The sequence below is a fragment of the Bubalus kerabau genome, chromosome 4 (assembly GCF_029407905.1).
Source record: "Bubalus kerabau isolate K-KA32 ecotype Philippines breed swamp buffalo chromosome 4, PCC_UOA_SB_1v2, whole genome shotgun sequence".
Taxonomy (NCBI): Eukaryota; Metazoa; Chordata; class Mammalia; order Artiodactyla; family Bovidae; genus Bubalus; species Bubalus kerabau.
Genome location: NC_073627.1, coordinates 51,662,527 through 51,682,254, shown reverse-complemented (window position 1 = coordinate 51,682,254; position 19,728 = coordinate 51,662,527). Strand labels below are relative to the sequence as shown.

Sequence of the window (19,728 nt, the reverse complement as noted above, 5' to 3'; positions counted from 1 at the left end):
CTAAAATCAGGCTTTCCTGGCCATCCAGTGGTTAAGAATCCGCCTTCTAATGCAGGGGACACGGGTTCGATCCGTGGCTGGGGAACTAAGATCCCACATGCCTTGGGGTGACTAACGCCATCTGCCACTACCACTGCGCCCAAAAGGAAAGATCCCAAGAGACACAACTAAGACCCAACACGGCAAAAAAAAGAAAAAAGAAAAAACTGCACAGATTTGGGAAAGTTTTTTCTAAAAATAGATCCATATTTTAATCACCATCGAAGTCCAATCTGAGAAGCCTGAGGGACAGAGGCCAAGCCCTCTTAAGGGCTGAGACCAGAGGTCAAGTGTCCAGGAGGGAAGGGTCACCGGAGGAAGCCCACCGTCAAGCAGGCGAGCGTGGGGGCCAACAGGGTGGGCAGCGGCTGGGCCAGCAGCAGTCCTGGGGCCCCGGACCTGAAAATCTGGCGCTGGCCCAGGCTCTGCACGGGCCTGACGTTGTCCGTCATATTCACTTTCTGCTCGTCGTCATAGAACAGCTTCTGGGAGAAGGCCAAGATCTGTGGGAGGGACAGGGCTCGTCAGGGAGGGAGGTCAGGGAGGGAGTCCGGTGGGTCGGCCCTGCTCAGTGTGTGGCGCAGAGGAAAAGAATGAGGGATGCAGGCCCTTGGCGTCTGGGGGTGGGGTCTGGGGGTGGGGGCGCTGGGAAGGAGCTCGGCTTCCTAAGCAGAAGGGACTCGTGCTCTCGGTTTGGAGAGTGCATGGTTCCTCTTCCCACCGTCGTATTATCAGAGAAGAGTGCTCCTCAAGCTCGAGCTGGCATCAGCCTCACCTGGGGACTTGTCCGGCCCGCCCTGCGCCCCCGCCCCTGGGACGGCTGGTTTCCGGGAGCCGTGCAGGGGAGACTGCACCCTCGGGTGGGCCCTGTGTACCTGGTCCCTGTGGAGCTGTATTGGCTTCTGGAACACGGTCCAGACCACCTTCTCGTCGCAGGTCGGTGTGGTGAGCGAGCCCAGGTAGCGGAAGTAGTGCCTCAGACTCTCCTCCTCGGGGAGCAGGTCGAAGAGGCTGACGCCCCCTTTCATTGTGGTGTTCATATCTGCGGGGACAGAGGTCACCCCCTCACACACCTCACTCAGAGCTCAGGCCCCCACCATGCGGACCTTCCTTTAAAATATATATATGTATGTATTTATCTATTTGGCTGTGCTGGGTCTTAGTTGCGGCCCTTGGGATCTTTAGTTGCAACATGCTGAATCTGGTTCCCTGACCAGGAATCGAACCCAGGCCCCCTGCACTGGGAGCATGGTCTTAGCCACCGGGTCACCAGGGAAATCCCTGGACCTTCCTTCCTAGGACAAAGTCTCCACCCCCATCCCCGCTCCTGCGACCCCCACCTCCCATTCCGGCCATCCTGACTCACTGGGTCTGGGGATGTCAGACAGCGCCTCCACCAGGGGCTGGAAGTTCACATTCTTGGATCCGTCCTGGAATGGGAGGGAAGGGGGCTTAAGAGAGGCTTGTAGGGGGGGCGGGGTTGGGGGTGGGGTGACCACCAGTTCATTCTCCCGGTCTGGGGTGGGGGTGGGGCAGGCAGGCAGCTTCTAGGACCCTGAGAGGCTCTGGGCTCCCCACATGGGGGTACACAAGTCACTGAGTAACAGAGGGGACATTTGAGCCTCCTCAGCCCCCTCCTGCCTTGCTGGGATCCCGGGCGCCTGAATCCTAGGAACCAGCCCCTCCGACCCTGGGGTGGCGGCCCACCTCCACCATGAAGGCCAGCACCGCGATCTCATCTTCGGCGAACTGGTTTTCGCTCGCGTTCCTGGATAGCCCCTTCTCTTTCTCGTGCACTATGTGCATCTGGTCAGGGGTGAGTGGGATGGAGAGAGAGCCCGTCAGAGCGTGGACCGCCCTCCTCACCCGAAGCAAGCATACCCAGGGCCCAGCCAAGGCGCCGACCCCAGGGGAAGAGGTCCCTCACCTCCATGGCAAAGCGCTCCCCGTCAAAGCTGTGCTCCGAGCCCCGATCCATCGCCTTGGACCAATGCAGATGCAGCTGCTTGGCTCGGTACCGGGTGCTCAGTCCTCCTCCAGCGATCCAGGGCTTATCCTCCAGCAACACCATCACTGGAGGGCACGGGAGGGCGCAGGGTCCTCGCACCCACCTCCTGGCCTCTCCCAGCCCCTTCCCAGCTCCCCCCAGGCAGGACCTTCTCTCCTATCTCCCTCCCATCCCGGCTGCGGTCCTGAAGGGACAGGGCGAGTGGCACAGCCTGGCCTTTCCCCTGGCCACTCACTGCCCGCCTCTCCCTCTGCATGCCCCCCACCGCCCACCTAACACACAGCTCAGCCTGGTCCCACCCCTGCTTCAACCCCCTCCATGCGTGGCGCCCCAGTGTTTTCAAGGCAGCGTCCAAACTCCCCAGCCGAGCCTGGCTGGCTGACCCTGGGCTGGCTCTGTCCTGCACGTACACGGGGCTACACGCAGCCCCTTGAACACCCCAACTGTTGCACGCCCCCGTGCCTTTGCACATACTGTTCCTTCTTCCTAGAACCTGTCTCCACCCCACCCCAAACTGCTTTGATTGAAAATACCACGAGAGCGTCCCCTCCTTTCCCAGGCCCACCCTGTTCTCCCTCTCTACCCCTGCCCTCCACGCAGGGCTTGTCGGCCCCTCCCCTGGCAAAGGTGCATCTCCCAGGAGGAGCCCAACCCTCCAGTCCTCAGGTAATGTGGGTCCCAAGACCAGGTGCCCCTGCTGCCTTGCCCAGGGTCTCCACCTCGCACGCCCAATACCCACCTGTATGCCCATTGTTTTGCACGACCCACTGGTGCTTCATGTCATAGCCAGAAAAGGAAAAGCGCTCCAGGTTTCGGTCCAGCTGAGTCTTGGCTGTGACGATGTTGACGGGGGACTGGCGGTTGTTCTGGCAGCTGCCTTCCCACTCGTCTGGCTCTGAGCAGGGAGGGAGGCTGGGCTGGGAATCAGGGGCCCCTGGCACAAGGGTATGGGGCCCTCTGCCCCACTCAGGTCCACCCAGGTTCAGCAAGGTCCTTCTCTGGAGGCCAGCAGACTGGGCTGGGGGATGCCCAGCATAGAACTCCGCCCTCTCCCTCCTTCCTCCTCAACATGCACACGAGTGCACACACACACACACACACACACACACACACACACAGTCAGCGAGGCATAATGTGGGACAGGGTGGGACTAGGCTGTGAGCTCTGGGGTACAGGACCACCTTGGATGCTCAGCTGTGAAAGGATAATGCTGGTGATACCTGCTTCCTGGGGGTTCTGAAGTTCAAAGGAGCTGGGTGGCAGAGTGAAGGGAAGCCGTGGAGTCCCCTGGAAGGGCCACTTGCGAAAGGACCCCAAGACCTGACACTGAGCCTTGTCCGGGCACTGGGGGGCAGGAAGGCGCCCCCACCCCACACCCCGGGGAGACGGGCTCCGTGAGTCTGGACCTCTGACACTGGGGGTCAGGGTGGGGGCGGGGAGTGCTGTCAGGCCAGCAGAGGAGGCAGCAAAGTATGTTCCTCCCTTTGATGCTGCTGCTGCTTTATTTCAGAGGACGGAGGGCTGACTTCTTTGGCGACAAAGGTGATGACAGGAGGTACCAGGAAAAAGTCCGGGTCACTCTAAATCCCGTTTCCTGAGCACCAGGACTGTGTGTGTGTGTGTGAAGCTGATATCTGCCTGCAGCCACCACCACCCTCATCCTTCCCACTGTCCCTAGGTCTCCATTTCTGCCTGGACGTTCCCTACCCCAAGACGCCCCACACTTACCCAAGCAGGTGTAGTTGGAGGGCTTGACTTGAATCTGGTAGCACCAGTGAGACGCTGAAAGGCAGAGGAAGGACGTGAGGCCTGAGCAGACGCGTGTCAATGCGGCTGTGTGCACCCGTCTCTGTGAGTGCCGGCGAACTGTGTGCACACAGGTAACTGTGTGTGTGTGTGTGTGTGTGTGTGTTTACGTGGTGAGTCAGAGGCTGGGAACATCCCTGCAGTCAGAGCCCAGCTTGGCAAGGGATAGAGCTGAGGTCCTGTCCTGGGGGACAGAGGGCCCAGGAGGAGGAGACTTAAGAAGATAAGGTAGGGATGGAGAAGGAGGCGGCTGAAGCAGCCAGGCTCCGGGTGTCCCTGCCGCACAGCTGGTCCCCTGGGCCTCTTGCCCGGGAGACACTGGCCCCTCCAAAGCTGGTCAGCTCTCTCCAGGGGCCAGCATCACTGTTGTTCATCAGCCACCCCCAACTAGACTTGGAAGGAGAGGCTCTGGGGAAAGGGGAAGAGGAAGATTAGGGCTGGGCACCCCCCTCTCCTAGGACAACACAGCCTCCTTCAGCCTGGTTGCTTTCCCAGAGCTGATGGGTGATGGGGGAGACTAGGCTAGCCCCTCCCCAGAACATGCCCCGTTCACCTAGGCCTTCTCCCCTGTCCCACCACCTCAGTCCTGGTGGGGGTCCTGACCTTGCCTTCCCATCCCCCACTCTGCCTACAGCAGACACAGCATCGCCCTCAAAAAATGCTGCGTCAGGGATGTAGCCCTAATGAAAGATTGGCAGGAGGACAAGCTGCGCAGGGAGACCCTCTCCTCTGAGCCTTCTGCTCAGTGTTTCTGTAAACCTGAAACTGTCTAAAATCAGCCTACTGATTTAAAAAAAAGGCTGGGCCAGCAGAGTGGACGAAGCATTTGATCAGAGCTGGAATTCTTAGGTGGGCCACTTACGAAAGGTGGGTTTAGTGATGTCACTTAATCTCTCTGAACCTTAGTTTAGCCAAGTGTAAAATGGAACTAATACCACCCACAGGGCTAACACCATCCACTGAGAGGATGGAAGGGAGGGTTAATGAGAGTGAGTGTTCCAGGCAGCCTGGAATTTAGTCAAGTCCTTCCCTTTCCCTTGCCTCCCTCCCTCCCTCCCTGCCCCCTCCTGTCGGGGCACAGATGGCCAAAGTTAAGGAGGGGTTGAGAGGAGAGAAATGAAGTGAGCTGGAAAGAACTCAGGGATGAGGAAATTCCTAAGAAAAGTACAGCTTCTCCAGCTCAGCCTGAGCTAAGGCCTCTAAGCACATCCATCCCCACCCAACCCAACCTCTTCTGGGGTCCCTGCCATGAACATGAGATGGGGAAGGGGCAGGCTCTCAGAGGGGGGTGGGAGGGAGGCCAGTAGAGTGAGCATCTAGAGGACCCTGGCCCCCCACCCTCCTCCATTCCCCACCCCCACCCCCCATCCCTGGGAGCCACCCTGGGTTTCCCAGTCTCCAAGTTCTGGAGCAAACGCTTCCCCTACTTTGCTGGCACAGCCTCTTTCAGAGATGGAGTGTCCCTGCAGTGTCTTCCCAGGCCAGTCCATCCCCTGCCTGGGACAGGGCTCTGCTGCACCCTGTCTCTGCATCTGGGCAAGCCCCACGAGGGGCAGCAAAGGGTAGTGGCCGCTTCCCATCCAGGCCCCTCTCTGCGCATGGGCAGAGGTCCAATGCTGGAGCCCATCACCTGGCCTCCAGTCCTGCTCTGAGTCTTGCTTCTTCTCTGCAGCAGACTTCCCTAACTCTTCTGAGCCCACTAGCGTCCTTCCTTCCAGAGGCAAGAGGAGCTGCCATGGATCTCCCAGACCCGGTGTCCTCAGACACACTGGATGGGTGTTCAGCTGCAGCCATAAAAGGCTCCCTGTGTCTCCACCTCTCAGAGGTCCCGACAGCACAAGGGGCCACTGGAGTTGAGCCGGCCCTTCCTGTAACTGAAGCCCGGCAGGAAGGGGTGTTTCAGGGCAAGCCTGACCTGACCCAGGCTCCTCAGGACCCAGTTCTGGCAGGTGGAACCCCCATCACCTCCCCAGAGCCCATCTGGTCCAGCCTGAGCTTTTCTTAGGAATTTGCTCTTCCCGCCTTCTGGCTGCAGCTACTGGGATTATAATGGTGACCTCTGATCCAGCGTCTTAATCACAGAGACTTTTGACCTGCTTGGTTGAGTGCCCTTGTAACTACCCTCTTCAGGAAGCCAAAGCCAGAAAAAATGTAATGTTGATGAGGCCAAGGCCAGGGTCAGGTCTGTATCCAAAGGCTGAAGGTAGGGGCTGGTTTTTAGGCAAGAGATGGCAGGCTCAAACCAGCTCAGGTTCTGTGCTGGCTCGTGAGCGGGCAGCCCTTGCAGATGGCTTTCAGCCCGCAGTCTCAGGCCACTTCCCAGGGGGCCGGGGAAGGAGAGGAGCTACTTGAAGGTCTTGGCTCCAAGCTCTGGGTTCTGCCCAGTCCCTCTGCCCTGACCAGGGATGGAGTGAGGGAATGGCCATTGCCAGCCACTCAGCTCCGGCCCCCGACCCTTGACTAACCCATCCCTCCAACCCCCAGCTTTAGAGATGACTGAAGATGTTCCCTCTGGTGGACCTTGCTCACCCCGCCCTCCAACTCCAGGGGGAGGGAGGGATCTTGAAAACCAGCTCAGCAAAACCCAAATATGCCCCGGGCAAAGTCTCAGTAGCTTCTGGCCAGGTCTAGGGCTCTACAGGGGCCTGTGACCCTCTCTGCTCCTCTCTCCAGGGCAGCAGATACCCTGGGAACTTCAGTGTGCCGCCTGGTCACCCTGCAGCCTCAAGCTCCCTAGGAGATGAAGCGAGGAACAGTGCTCGGCATCTCCCAGTCAGAAAGCCCCAGCACTTCTGGGGCACACAGCTTGTGTGAGGGGGTGGCTGAGAGAGGCTCCTGGCTTGCTGGGCCCAGGCCGGTGGTAGAGCAGGCAGAGCCATGTGGCTGCAGAGCGCCTGCCATGTGCCACACTAGCACTTACACCCACTGCCTTACTCGAATCCTTAGAACGGTACCTGAAGTCAGAATTACTTTCTGTTTTGTAAGTGAGGAAACTGACTTACCCAAGGAGGAAGCTGACTTACCAAGGAGGAAAGTGACTTACCCAAGGCCATGCAGCTATCCTACAGCCACATTAATTGCAAAGCCGTTTCTCTTTCTATAAGCCCAGCAGCTTAGGAAGCTTTCAAACCTCCAGCCCTATATACAAAAATGTTCACATCCTGCCTTCTCGCTCAGGATGCCTCTCACGTCCCCACCACGGGCCAGCTAAGTCTTTCCTGAAAGAGGCACCCACACCCTCTTTCTCTGCTACTGGGGGGGGGAACCCTCACCCTTGACTCACTTCCAGGGAGGAGCATCTAGCTTTAGAGAGGAGATGCGGCCAGGTGGACCCCAAGGACCATCCGAGGGGTAGCTGAGAAGGGGAATGGCAGATGGAGGCCTCCTTCCAAGGAGATGGTTCCTCTTGGGGTGTGGAGAAGTTGCCAGATCAGATTGGATCCCCGTTCCCAGACGCCAGAGGCGCCTTCAGCTTCTTATCAAATATTAACACCCCTCTCCTGCCACCTCCCACCTAGGCGAATAATTAAGGGCTCAGCCTCACCATTAATCTTTAAACGAAAATCACCCTGGCCGGAAAGACCGGCTTGGCTGGGACCTCGGGTCTCTGGATGCCCCCGGCCAGGCTCCATACACGGCGCTGGAGGTGAAAGGTGCTGGCAGCCTCCCGGGGGCAAGGAATCAGGGCGGAAAGCGGCGATGCCAGGGCCCCACCGCACCCAGTTCGTTGCCCCTGGTCCGAGCCGGGGGTAGCCACCAAGCACTGAGCCCCCGCGGGACGGAGAGCGACCCACGACAGACCAAGGAGCGCGAACAAGGGCGTGACACGCCAGAAAGGGTGAGAAAGCGGAGGCGCGCGCGGGGCCGCGCAGGGGAGCATCCTTGCCCGCAGCCCGCACGGCGCCTGGAGGAGGACCGCGGGCCCCGAGCCCCTTCGCTGGTTCCCCGGCGCCCGCCCCGCCCGGCCGCACGCGCCGCCGCATCTCGGGCGGGCGCAGCCTGGGCGCGGGGCCGAAGATCCGGACCACTGAGGGGCCACCGAGGGGTCCCCGGGCCGAAGCCCTCGTTCACCTGCGCGGGCCTGGGGCGGGGCGGCGGCGAGGACCAGGAGCGCCAGCAGCAGCCGCATCCTGCGCGGGAGCCGAGCCGGGGGTCGCGCACCGAGGAGGTCGCCGCGGGTGCCGTGGTCATGCCGACCCAGGTTTTATAGCAGAGCCGCAACGGGAGGGAGCCCCGACAGCAGGACGCGGGTAGCGGCTCCTCCCCCTGGCGGAGCCTCCTCTCCCCTGGCTCTCCAGATCAGAGCGCCTCGGTTCCCCGACTAGCGCTCCCGCCCCGCCCGGGGTCACCTTTCCACCAGTGCGCGGGGCCCCCTCCCCTACCTGCATCGGAGGCTGCGCCCTCCTCCCTGCTCCTCCCCATCCCACACCTGCTCTCCTGTTGGGGACTGGGAGAGCGAAGTCACAAGGTACCTGGGCCACACAAGGGTGGGGCTCCAGATTCCTGCCTTGGATCATGTTGGCGTGGACCCCTGCGCCGCCCTCTCGCCTCGAGAGCAGCCAGCGTGGGGGCTTGGACCCGACCAGAGTTAGGGGCTGGGGGAAAGAAGCTAACCTTCGGAGGGGTAGTGGAGTTGAGGGATGTGCGATGCTGTTTCTCGAATCCGGTGTTCCCCGAAAGCGGGGCTTGCTTCTCTCTCTCCGGGAGTGACCGCCGATTCTCTGGGTCTTATCTCGTTTTCAGCATCTCTCCCAGGCTGCTCCGCACTTAATTTCTAAGCAACCCAAAGACTGTTCTTCTAACACAGAATGAGGAGGCCTGTGAATTGCTGTGCGAGGGTGTATGTGATGGCCAGCGCTGGGGATGTTGGGGCGCAGAACTGAGAAATGGATTGCCAAGGGGCTCACTGAGAGAGGAACTGATGAGATCAGAGGGGAGGGGTTGGTCCTCTTGAGACACCATCGCCCCCTGCCCAACTCCCACCCAGACCCCTGAGATAAGATGGGAAGAGACTGGGGTCTGAATGGACCTCTCCTTATCTCATCTTTCAGAATCTTCAGAGCAGTTTAAGGATAGGAGACTTTCCTTGGAGGAGGCTCTAGCATTTGGGGAAACCGGGCTGGGCCCTCCCTAGAAAGTAGGCTGCCTCTGGTCCCAGGAGGGCGCCTCCCTCTCCTGGATTTGGCCTGGGGCTGCAGGAGACCCCTTCATGGCTCTGGGTACTGCATGTCCCACATGGGGTGGGGGCGTCTGTGAGAGTTTCAGAAGCTCACTCGGACTTGGGTGGGGAATGTGGACTTGGGTGGGCCTGGGCCCCCTACATCAACAGGAAGCCCCGGTTTTCTGGTCGAGTCGCTTCCCCATCCGCTGCCAACCTCTCAGCCCCCACCGGCCTTTGAACCTAGGCGAGAGACCTCTGAAGAGGGATCGCCTCCCGCAGAATGATCCAGGCGAAGGGGCTTCCTCCCTGGTCTGAGTCCTGGTTCACTCCCCCAACCTGCTGGCCCTGGATCACACAGCCTCCCAGAGCAGCTTTGATCCTCAGAGAGGGGAGGGGAGAATACACACCAGGTGTAGGGCCCTATTGTCGGCACTGTCTTAGAATCTAATCACCAGCCTGGGGCTAGTGATTAAATCACCAGTCAGGGGGAGTGATTTAATCACAATTCAGGAGAAGATTCCACACCCTGGGGGTCTTCTCTGGGAAGTGGATCTGTGGTCACACGGCAGTAAAAATCTCTCTTTTAGGACTGGGGAATGGAGCGAGGAGAAAGTCTATTCCAAGGAATGAAGTCTACTTCAGGGGTCCCTGTAACCCCAAGCCAGCCCCTCTTACAGGCAGGGGAGAGACTTGGAAGCCTTCCGTGCAGTTAAGAGGCTATTGACAAGTGACTTTAGGTTAGTGCTCAGCTGTTTCTGACTCTATATCCCCATGGACTATAGCCCGCCAGGCTCCTCCATCCATGGGATTGTCCAGGCAAGAGTACTGGAGTAGGTTGCCACTTCCTACTTCCAGAGGGTCTTTCCGACCCAGGGATGGAAGCCTTGTCTCCTGTGTCTCCTGCATTGGCAGGCGAATTTTGTACCACTAAACACCACGTGGGAAGCCCCTGGTGGCTTTAGAGGCACTTCAAAGTCCCTTTGGGAAGAGGAAGCTGATTTCAAAGTACTCCTGCTCCCCTCCAGTCAGGGTTCCCCTTAGTAGGACCATTGAGCTGAAGGAGGAGAACCACGCCCCTGGGGGGGGGTCCCTCTGAGGCATGAGGTGGTGAGGGGGGAGGATGTTGAGGATGGGCATTTCCTCAAGGCTGCATCTTTAGTCACGGGCACCACCACCGAGACTACACCGTCTGTGACGCAGGAACTCAAGGAGGTGGGGGGGTGGCTCCTGCTCTGTCTATCATCTCTGACTCCAAGGTTACACAAAGCAGGTTGCCAAGGTCACCCAGCCTTATCTTCCAGCCTGGACCCCTGTCCTACCTGCCATAAACCTGTTACCTGTCACTGTCTAGGTCCTAGTTCCTTTGGAGGGGACAAGACCCCCCCCCCCCGCCCTCCCCCATTACAGCAGGAATCATAAGAGCAGGGATGGGCCTTAACACATCACAGTGACTTACAGGGCCCATAAAGCTGCCAGCCTCGAGCCCAGCAGTGCCAGCCCGTCACAGCCTCCTTCCTCTTACTCCACATAGGGTCCCTGAGTGTCCTGTGTTCAAGTCCCCAGTCTTCCTTTGACTCAGGGATGACCTTGGGCAACTATCCTGCTCCCCTCTGATTGCAACTTCCTCATCTATAAAGTGGGGAGGATAATCCTGCCCTGCTGACCTCTGTCAATAAACAGTTATTAGGCCAGAGCCTGCCCAGCCCAGACTTTCACAACCAGCCTCCCGGGATGTAGCTGCTGGCACATTGAAGATGCAGGAATGAATCACAGTTCTCATCCTCTGGGGATTTTCCTGCCACAGCCGTGTCTGGATCCGGAGGGAGGCATTGGGGAAACTATAGGGCTTCAAGGTCAGACAGCCCTGGATCACTCCTGGCCCCACCCACTTGCTCTGTGACATCAGCTGAGCTGTGGTTTTCTTCATCTGTAAAATAAAAACCATATCCCCATCTTCCTCCTAGGTTCCCCATCATTCATTATGAGAATTCAGTGACTAAAGCCTGAGAAGGGCCAACCCAGCCCTGGGCACATTAGCAAGAGTCACCGTGACCTCTAAGCAGAGGTCCTTTCACCTGGATTGAACGTGATCCTAAACAAGCATGGATGTAGCGTTGGGTGGCGAGAACACTGAGGTCGGCCCAGAGAGGGTCCTCGGCCACATCCCGGGTCCTCCTGGTCTCCCAAGACCTCAGGAGGGGTGGGGAAGGCTGAGGGGCAAGGAGGGAACCCCCAGCCTCGGGGACCCAAAAGAGGGAGATTTGGATTCAGCCTCTCCTACGACTCTGATGGGCCTCGGGTAGAGGCACAAGGGAGCAAGATGCTGCACTCCTGGTGTCCGTAGGTCAGCGGAGGACCTAGGATGTAGCCCTTAGCAGGAAACGACCAGGAGGCCTGTGATCAGGGGGTGAGGTGGGCAAATGGATAAGGCAGGAGATTAGAACAGGCTTTGGAGCAACACTGCCCTGGATTCAACATCCCTGCCTCCCACTCACCCTGCACTCCCTCAAGCTCAGTGTCCGGATCCAAAAAATGGGGATGAAAGCAGGGCCTCCCTTCCACGGGTGCAGTTAGGATTCAACTAGAGGATGCTGGGGAAAGGGCCTGGCAGAGGTTTAGGTGCTCAATAAACGTCGGCCATAAGCATAGCTATTACAGGTAATGGTAGCAGATGCCCATGAGGTTATGGCAGCCCAGAGGAGGGCTACCTGGCCCAGCCAGTGGGAGCTGGTGGATGCTTCCTGGAGGAGATAAGACTCAAGCTGAGTTTTGATGAGACCCAAGCTGAGACACATTGGTGGGGCAAGAGGGAGAGACTGGAGAGTTATCTGGCACCACACAGGGAGGACTTGTCTGGTGGGGTTAGAAAGTTGGACTGATCTTTCCTTTGATGAGGGATAGATATCAAGATCCTGATTTTATAGGCCAGGAAATATCCCAAGAGAGTCATTTGGTTGTAGAAAGCAACAGAGATGCTCAGCTACTTCTCTGAGTTATAGAAGAACTGAGACTGAGAGAGGGCAGCGATGCAGGCTTGTTGCCCAATCCCTACCACTGCCCCTGAGAGGGTAACAGGCAGGAAGGCCAGGGGTCTCCAAACGGAGGAAATAGGCTGCAAGTGTCAGACATTTTTATCTCTCTTAAGTGGCAGGAGGAAACAAACTAGAGATATTTTTTCCCTTCTCTATACAAATTTAAAAGGAGGTTTCTCTTAAAATACTATGTTGCCATAATGACACCTGGTTTCACCTGAAGTTAACTATTCTTAAACCTTGAGTTAACCAATGCACTTTTCCTTGTAGAAATGTTTGTCTTAAGCTATGTTAATGTACTATGCATTTACCCCAGACTCTGTCTTCAAGTCGGTTCACCTAATGGCCCAGAACCTACTCGACAAACCAGGATATTATACTCAGACATTGTTTCCTGAATCTATGTAAATGAAACTATTTGTATGGTAATCTGCCCTTCTACAAGATTCAAGTCAATCATTTTATGGCCCGGGATAAATCGCCTGGTGCCAAGATTATCCCAAAATGCATCTTATGGATGAGGGGCCTGGTGCTATTCTGAGTTTTAAGACATTCCTTTCTTTCATTAACAGACGGCTAGTGAGAAGGCAATGGCACCCCACTCCAGTACTCTTGCCTGGAAAATCCCACGGACGGAGGAGCCTGGTGGGCTGTAGTCCATGGGGTCTCGAAGAGTCGGATACAACTGAGCGACTTCACTTTCACTTTTCACTTCCATGCATTGGGGAAGGAAATGGCAACCCACTCCAGTGTTCTTGCCTGGAGAATCCCAGGGACGGGGGGAGCCTGGTGGGCTGCCGTCTACGGGGTCGCACAGAGTCAGACATGACTGAAGCGACTTAGCAGCAGCAGCAGCAGTGACTATATAACATCCAGCTGAAGACTAGCAGGGGGGTACTCTTTCTGCCCCCTTCTGATGCCTATGTCAGAAGCTTTCTCCATCTCCTTTATATTTTAATAAAACTTTATTTCACAAAAGCTCTGAGCGATCAAGCCTTGTCTCTGGCCCCGGATTGAATTCTTCTCCTCAGGAGGCCAAAAATCCTGGGGTCTTTTCATGGGTTAGCAATAATATTTCACTCCCACCCCAGCCCAGCCTACCCCTCACCACCCTCCCCCCTGCCGCCCCCAGCAACCCGGGCTCTTTCCATGCCATCTCATGCTCCCCAACACATTCCTCCCTGCCATTGGAACCCCTAGCCTCCATTTCCCCTTGCGTTTGGCCCCATGCAGAGTCCCCTTCAATTAACAGATAATTCAGGGAAATGTTTGCAGAGAAGTCAGCTTCTTGTCCTTGGCTATTGAGGTTAAAGCCACATGCAAAGTGGGTTCCGCCACGCCTGAACCTGAACCTCTGCCACGTTCAAACAGAGACAAGAAGGTGCCTGTCCAGCCAGCATCTGTGGAAAGGAAGCTGCAGTCCCCCTCCCCTGGTCTCCACACTCAGCCAGTTTCTCTGGCCCACAGAGGGAACCAGGGAGGGGAGCAGAGAGAGAGCTATCACGGGGACGGGAATACGGCCCTCTTTGGTAGAGAGCTTGGCGAAAACTTCTGCCCCTGAATATCTTGAAATAGTAGCAGCAAGAAGCATGGAACAATCCAGCAATGGAGATGCCATATGTTCTGTCCACCCCGCAGAGGCCTCAGGAAAGCTCCGCCAGGGCTGCCCCTCCCCTCTCAACCAGGGAGCCAGGTCACACCGGCGAGAGGCTGGGCTCAAGCCGCTTTGGACTTTTCCCCATAGTATTCATATATATTCTGGTTTGTGGTGGAAGGACCACCAGAGAGGGTGATGAGGGTGGTACCAGACAGAGGGAAAAAGGAAGGGCCACGTAGGCAGCCTTGTGGACGAAAGGGCATCGTTAAGGCTATGCCAACATGAAGAGACAGCCTCTCTTAGGCGGATGTGTGTCTGTTAACTTCTTTTTCTCTGGTCATCCAGATAATACCTACTCATTGTAGAGTATTTGGAAAGAAGCAGGGGGAGAGAACTGCAGATAACCTTATCTCCCAGAGGTAACCATTTTACAGTTTTAACGTGTTTCCAAGGGAAAGTATTTTAAAGAAAACAGTCATTCCCTCCTTAATCTGTTTCATTTTTCCAACTCCGCTTTCCGTTTTTATCTGCAGGCAAAACCTCGTGGACACAGTGAGCAATTCAGTATCCTTTTTTAGCTTTCACCGTGCAGTGTCAACATGCGTCCCTGTTACCTCACAGCCTCTGCAACTGTCGTTCTGTGGTTCCACAGTGTTCACAGCTTGCACCACCAGTTTACTTTCCACTGTAAATAACACTGCAGAGAACATCTTCCCGCTGGGACGGGAAGGGCCACAGGCTGCAGAAGAAAACCAGGGCTCCCAGGTCCTCTCCCTAGCTCCCCGCTCTGAAGGAGCACCACCAGCTTATGAAAATAGTTTGGAGATAGGGTTAGGGTCCAAGGGACCCCTAGAGGCCAGGTAAAGAATCTTAATCAGAAATTCTAACTCTTGGATTGCTGAAGTACCTGTCAGATAGGGAATTTGGGCGGGGGGCAGGGTGGTGCACACATCAGGGGGTAAGGAATGTGTTTCTGTGTAGATTTGCAGAGACAATGTGAGAAAAAATGCATGCCTTGTTGGGGCCCCTTCCTATGGGTGTGTTCACACAACAACAGCGCCCTCTGCTGTCCCTGCTCCCCCAACAGTTCTGTGCCCTTTACAGTTTAGAAGGTCTTCCTCCTGTTTAACCATGGGTTAGTCTGTCTTTCCCTAGTGTTTATTTTTCAGTTCTGGGGAACACTGTAAGATAGTGACAGTAAAATAACTTTCAAAGAGTTGAAAAACAATTCTTGGTGGGCTGCCGTCTATGGGGTCTCACAGAGTTGGACATGACGGAAGCGACTTAGCAGCAGCAGCAGTACCCTATACCTGATACCCAGATCTTTAGCTCTGATAAAAATAATTTAGCTGAGTAAATTTTAAAGACCTGTTTGGCTTTATTCAATGATTAATTTATTTTAAAATTTTAATTTATTTATTTGGCTGTGCTGGGTCTTAGCTGAAGCATGCAGGATCTTTATTTGTGGCAGGCAAACTCTTAGTTGCAGCATATAGGATCTAGCTCCCTGAACCCGGGCCCCCTGCATTGGGAGTATGGAATCATAGCCACCGAATCCCAGGAAGTCCCTCAATGATTATTAATTGCGCAGCATCCAATCTAGTAGATTTAATGGAGTTCCGAGGAGCTGTACAAAATACTAGACAAAACAACAACAAAACCAGACTGGTTATGGCAAGTTCACTTTCCTGTAGAGAATAGCAGGGGTTATTCAGAATGAGGCGGATTGCTTAACTACTTCTGGTCCTCTGAAGATCCAACCCGAGCCCCTTCCTTCAGGAAGTGACTCCCTGGCTCTGGCTCCCGCTTGCCCGGAGAACGGATGAAGGTGTCAGAGCTGCAGACAGAAGCTGAAATGTAGCAAGGCTGCAAAGATAACTCACCTCCCACCTTTGATAAGGGCTACAAGTGGGTACCTGTGGAAGGGTCAGATCAATCTGCCCTGGCTCCTCCCTTATTATGGCAACAGAGGAAGGGGGCAGTGATTCTGCCTTAGTAAGTAACCCCAAACTTAACCTTGCAGGGTAAAGCTTATTAAATGACTCTCATGTGGGATGGGTAGGAGCAGAGCTGGCTTCAAGGGCATGGGACTTGCATAGTCGCACAGGGGCTGCACTTGAGTTAATGTTCTGCTGTTGCCCTCTCAAAAAGCTTCGTTTTTGAACCAGGGGTTTCTGCGTTTCTATTTTGTAGCAGATCCGAGTTGGGGGCGGGCATGCGCAGTCTTCTCGCTGGCTCTCCACCCTCCCAGGGCGCCCGGAAGCAGCCGGGCAACCGCGCCTCGGAGAGCCCGTGGACCAGCAGCAGCTTGTGGAGTCCTTGGCTGGCTCGGGTTCTGCTTTCTCGCAGGAAACGCTGCACACTCGCTTGTCCCGGAGCGCCGTCGGCTGTGTGCAGGGGCGCGTGACTCTGAGGCACTCGCCACTCGCACCTGAGCATCGGCCACCCGGCTCAGCCCTCACCAGGAGGTAGTGCTGGGGTTTGCCGCAGGCTCGGCTCGCCGGGAACACGCTGGACAGCACCTGTTCCGCAAACTTCTGCCTCCACTATCTGGTTTCACACTGCGCCCGGGGCTGGTCATCAGAAGGTGCGGGAAGTTCCTGAGCTCCGGGCGGCCCTGGAGGGCCGTGCAGAGTCACAAGGGACGTGGAGGTGCGGCAGGACCCTCCCCGGGCTCGGCGGAGCGCGTGAGCTCCGCGTCCTGGCTGTTCACTGTGCCTCTGAGCCCTGGTTTCTGAATTTGCCCCATCTTCGGGCTTCTCAAAATTACTACCAGTGCGATCGCGTTTAGCTCTTTGGGCAATCTCTCCATCTATACCCTTAAAGGCAAAACCTCTGGACCGGAAGTTGCTGTACTCTACCTGGGGAGTCGCTGGCACCTTCCTTCTTGCTCGGACTTTGGAAACACGAGATGGGGGCACACACGAGCTGGGGGTCACCCAGAGTCCAAGAAGGGCATATTCACTGTGTGAAAGGTGAAGGGGAGGAAGTTCTAGGGATTTTTCTGTCCTTAATTTTTGAACCAGGGGCTCTGCTTGTTGGGGGCGGTCATGCGCAGTCTTCTCGCTGGAAATCCACCCTCCCAGGGCGCGGGGAAGCAGCCGGCTAAAGTCGTCTCGGAGAGCCTGTGGACCAGCAACCGCAGGTTTTAAACCAGAGCCCCTGGTTCAAAAATTATCTTCTAGGTAGCAGCGTCTGCACAGCTTGGATGCTCATAAGGGGGTCGAATCCCTGAAAATTGAGGGAGGCCTTCCCAGTCTCACCAAACAATTCACAAGACAGGTTTAGAGTGGGCAGGGAATATGTTCACAATGTATGAATTCCTACTAACACCAGGACAGAACAAGAAATTGGAGTTTTGCCCACCACTCCCACGATCCCTGGGTCTGGCCACTTTCCTAGCCTCCTCAGGCAACCTCAGAGCCCCTGCATGCCTCCAGTTCAAACCAGTGATGATCTGAACTGTTGAGGCAATTGATGACCCATGAGGGTTATTGGACCAGTGTGAACACGCCCTGGAGTTTGGGCGTCCCCCTGAGGTGGGGACGCGGTTTCTCCTAGGGCGCAGAGGTCTGGGGGAGTTTCAGCACCGCGGGACGGACAGCACCCTAGAGCTGCAGGTCTAAACCCAATAGCCCAGGCGAGAGCCCCACTCCCCCACCGCGAGCTTTAGTGGGGGAGGCCAGACGGAGATGCATTCCGGACCGGGCCGAGCTCCTGGATCCTGATCTCAAGTCCCAGAGGCTCTGTGGGGCTTGGAGCAGTGTTCAGAGGATAGGGCCCCAGTTTGAGGTCCGCAATGAGAGGGAAGGAGGCGGGGAGGGAGCCCGAGCCGACCTAGACGGAGAAAGTTGGTGTTCCAGAACCGCCGAGCCTACGACGGAGATCCTAGTCACTCCCCTGGAGCCTCCTTTCAGTTCTCCTGGAATTCCAATGTAGACGCTGACTCTGGTGCTCTTTACAACGGAACCTCAGGCACTCGCAGGCCAGGTATGCAGCCTCCTCTTCCCGCTCAAGATTCAAAGGAAAGATAAGGGCACCGTTTGAAGGGAAATTAAGGTGTGGAAGGGCTATTCCAGAGGAGGGAGGCAGAGCGGTGACCTGGTAAACGCGAGAGAAGTTACAGACTTCGAGGAACCGTATAATTGGCCCTTTGTCGTGCTGCGATTCATGGGGTCGCAAAGAGTCAGACATGATTAAGCGACTGATCTGATCTGATCTGAAGGCTCAGATTACACACCTCGTGCCTGGGCCTCCCTGCAGCGGAACGGTCCCCAGCGCCTCCAGGGCCGGTTTGTCCCGGTCAGAGAGAAGCCCCAGGACTCAGCGGGCTAAGGCGGAGGGGGAGGCGCTTGCAACGGGCGGCCACTTGTGGCTCTGAGAGGGCCAGTGCAGGAATCCTAACAAGTTCCCCCTCCCCATCCCAGTGCCAGGATGAAACCCAGGGCTCCCACTAAACGTCACGCCATCTAGACACTGTTACACTCCACTGTCTGACTGGTCCCTGGTCACATCCACTCCACAGACAGTCCCAGGGTTCCACCTCCTCACTATTTCAACCTCCTGGAATTTCTGATTCCACCCACCTGGAAAACTCTACCCAGTCAGGCTTGAACATCCCCTTTGGCCTGAAATGTCCTAGCTCCAACCCCTCCATCCCTGCTTCTGTAGCCAATGTTACTCTGCAGAACTCTCCTGTCTACCCTTGTCAGTCTCTCTCAACAAGGCCCTGAGCTTCCTTGAGTCAGGTATTAGGTTGGCTTCTCCCACAGCAGCACTACGCAGTAGAATACAGTAGGACCCCCACAAGTATTTGTCAATCAAGCTTTGTCTTGCTTTACTCAGCATGGGTAGCATGGACTGAGGAAAGGTGGGCTCCTAAGGGCCAGTGGCTCAGGATCACCCAGAGAGAGTCTCAGTGAAATGACTGCTCCCTGATCCAACTGCTGGCCCCAATTTGGTTCTATCCAGTTATAGGATGTATTGGCAGTGTTATGAAAATGCCATGGTGGGGGAACCTTATGGTCTCAGGTGTTCTGAATTTCTTTGACAGGACTATAAGCCCAGAGATGGGCTGTGATTTTTCCCAGGTCACCTAGCAAAGTAGCAGAGGGCCAACGTCAAAGTTTTTTTTTAAAAGATGTCAACAGATGAAGAAAATCACTTCCATCCCCAGAAAACTGAACTGGGGGTAACCTGGGTGTAGTGTTACTGGAGAAGGCAATGGCAATCCACTCCAGTACTCTTGCCTGGAAAATCCCGTGGACAGAGGAGCCTGGCAGGCTGCAGTCCATGGGGTCACTGAGAGTCAGAAACGACTGAGTGACTTCACTTTCACTTTTCACTTTCATGCATTGGAGAAGGAAATGGCAACCCACTCCAGTGCTCTTGCCTGGAGAATCCCAGCCCACCCAAGCGTGGTGGGCTGCCGTCTATGGGGTCGCACAGAGTCAGACATGACTGAAGCAACTTAGCTTAGCAGCAGCAGCAGCAGCCGCAGTGTATTCCTGCTGGAAAAGCTTCAGGGGGCCCTGGTCAGGGTGAGACCACTGATATCAGCCACACTGGCGCTGATCCTGGGCTTGCTGGGCCAGGATAAAAGAGGGACTGTAGAGAGCGTTTTTTGTTCCACTGGTTCATTTTATAAGACCCAGACAGAAGAGACAGAAGCCACACGGCGAGGTAAGGAGAGGGCCTAGGATAGTGTTCTCGGAACTAAATTATTCGAGAACAATTTCCTTCCACGTGAAGGAACCTCGACCTTCCAGACACCCATGAGGCAACCAGCCAGCGAGGTCTTCCAGTTTAGCCAAGTTTCTGCCTCGGTCCTGGGACCTACCTCGGATCGAGTGCATGACGCTCTACTTCTAGTCTTGAGTGAAAAGCGAGACCGATCGATTGGTCCCCCTGCCCAGGGTCGCTGAGCGCTGATGGGTTCTGGCTCGGAAAGGAGCGAGGCGGAGGCAAGGCAGTGGGCAGGGCTTGGCGCGGACCCGGCGCCGTTTGGCGTCCTGGGTTCTCGGAGCCCAGGTAGGCCCGCCGGTCTTCAGGAGCTCGGCGAGTGCTTCAGGCTGGGCAGGCCCCG

The 19,728-nt window shown here is 56.3% G+C and overlaps 1 protein-coding gene and 1 long non-coding RNA gene across 7 annotated transcripts; one reads left to right on the top strand and one right to left on the bottom strand.

Annotated features, from left to right (window-relative positions):
• Nucleotides 1-238: 238 nt before the first annotated feature.
• Nucleotides 239-19,513, bottom strand: CA4 (carbonic anhydrase 4). Of its 6 annotated transcripts, none has more exons than XM_055577388.1 (8): nt 19,483-19,513; nt 3,776-3,829; nt 2,787-2,942; nt 1,967-2,112; nt 1,747-1,845; nt 1,406-1,469; nt 915-1,081; nt 239-542 (listed from the first exon to the last, which is right to left on the bottom strand). In XM_055577388.1, the coding sequence occupies exons 1-8, from the start codon at nt 19,496-19,498 to the stop codon at nt 348-350; spliced, it is 897 nt and encodes a 298-aa protein (XP_055433363.1). In that variant the 5' UTR covers nt 19,499-19,513; the 3' UTR covers nt 239-347. The 6 variants fall into 6 exon arrangements, with proteins under 6 accessions (XP_055433363.1, XP_055433360.1, XP_055433359.1 ...); XM_055577385.1 differs by lacking the exon at nt 19,483-19,513 and adding an exon at nt 7,925-8,076; XM_055577384.1 differs by lacking the exon at nt 19,483-19,513 and adding an exon at nt 7,398-8,040.
• LOC129649689 (uncharacterized) lies at nt 7,264-13,024 on the top strand. The gene is made up of 2 exons (XR_008713217.1): nt 7,264-7,691; nt 12,619-13,024. It is a non-coding gene; the product is annotated as an uncharacterized LOC129649689 (long non-coding RNA).
• Nucleotides 19,514-19,728: the final 215 nt, after the last annotated feature.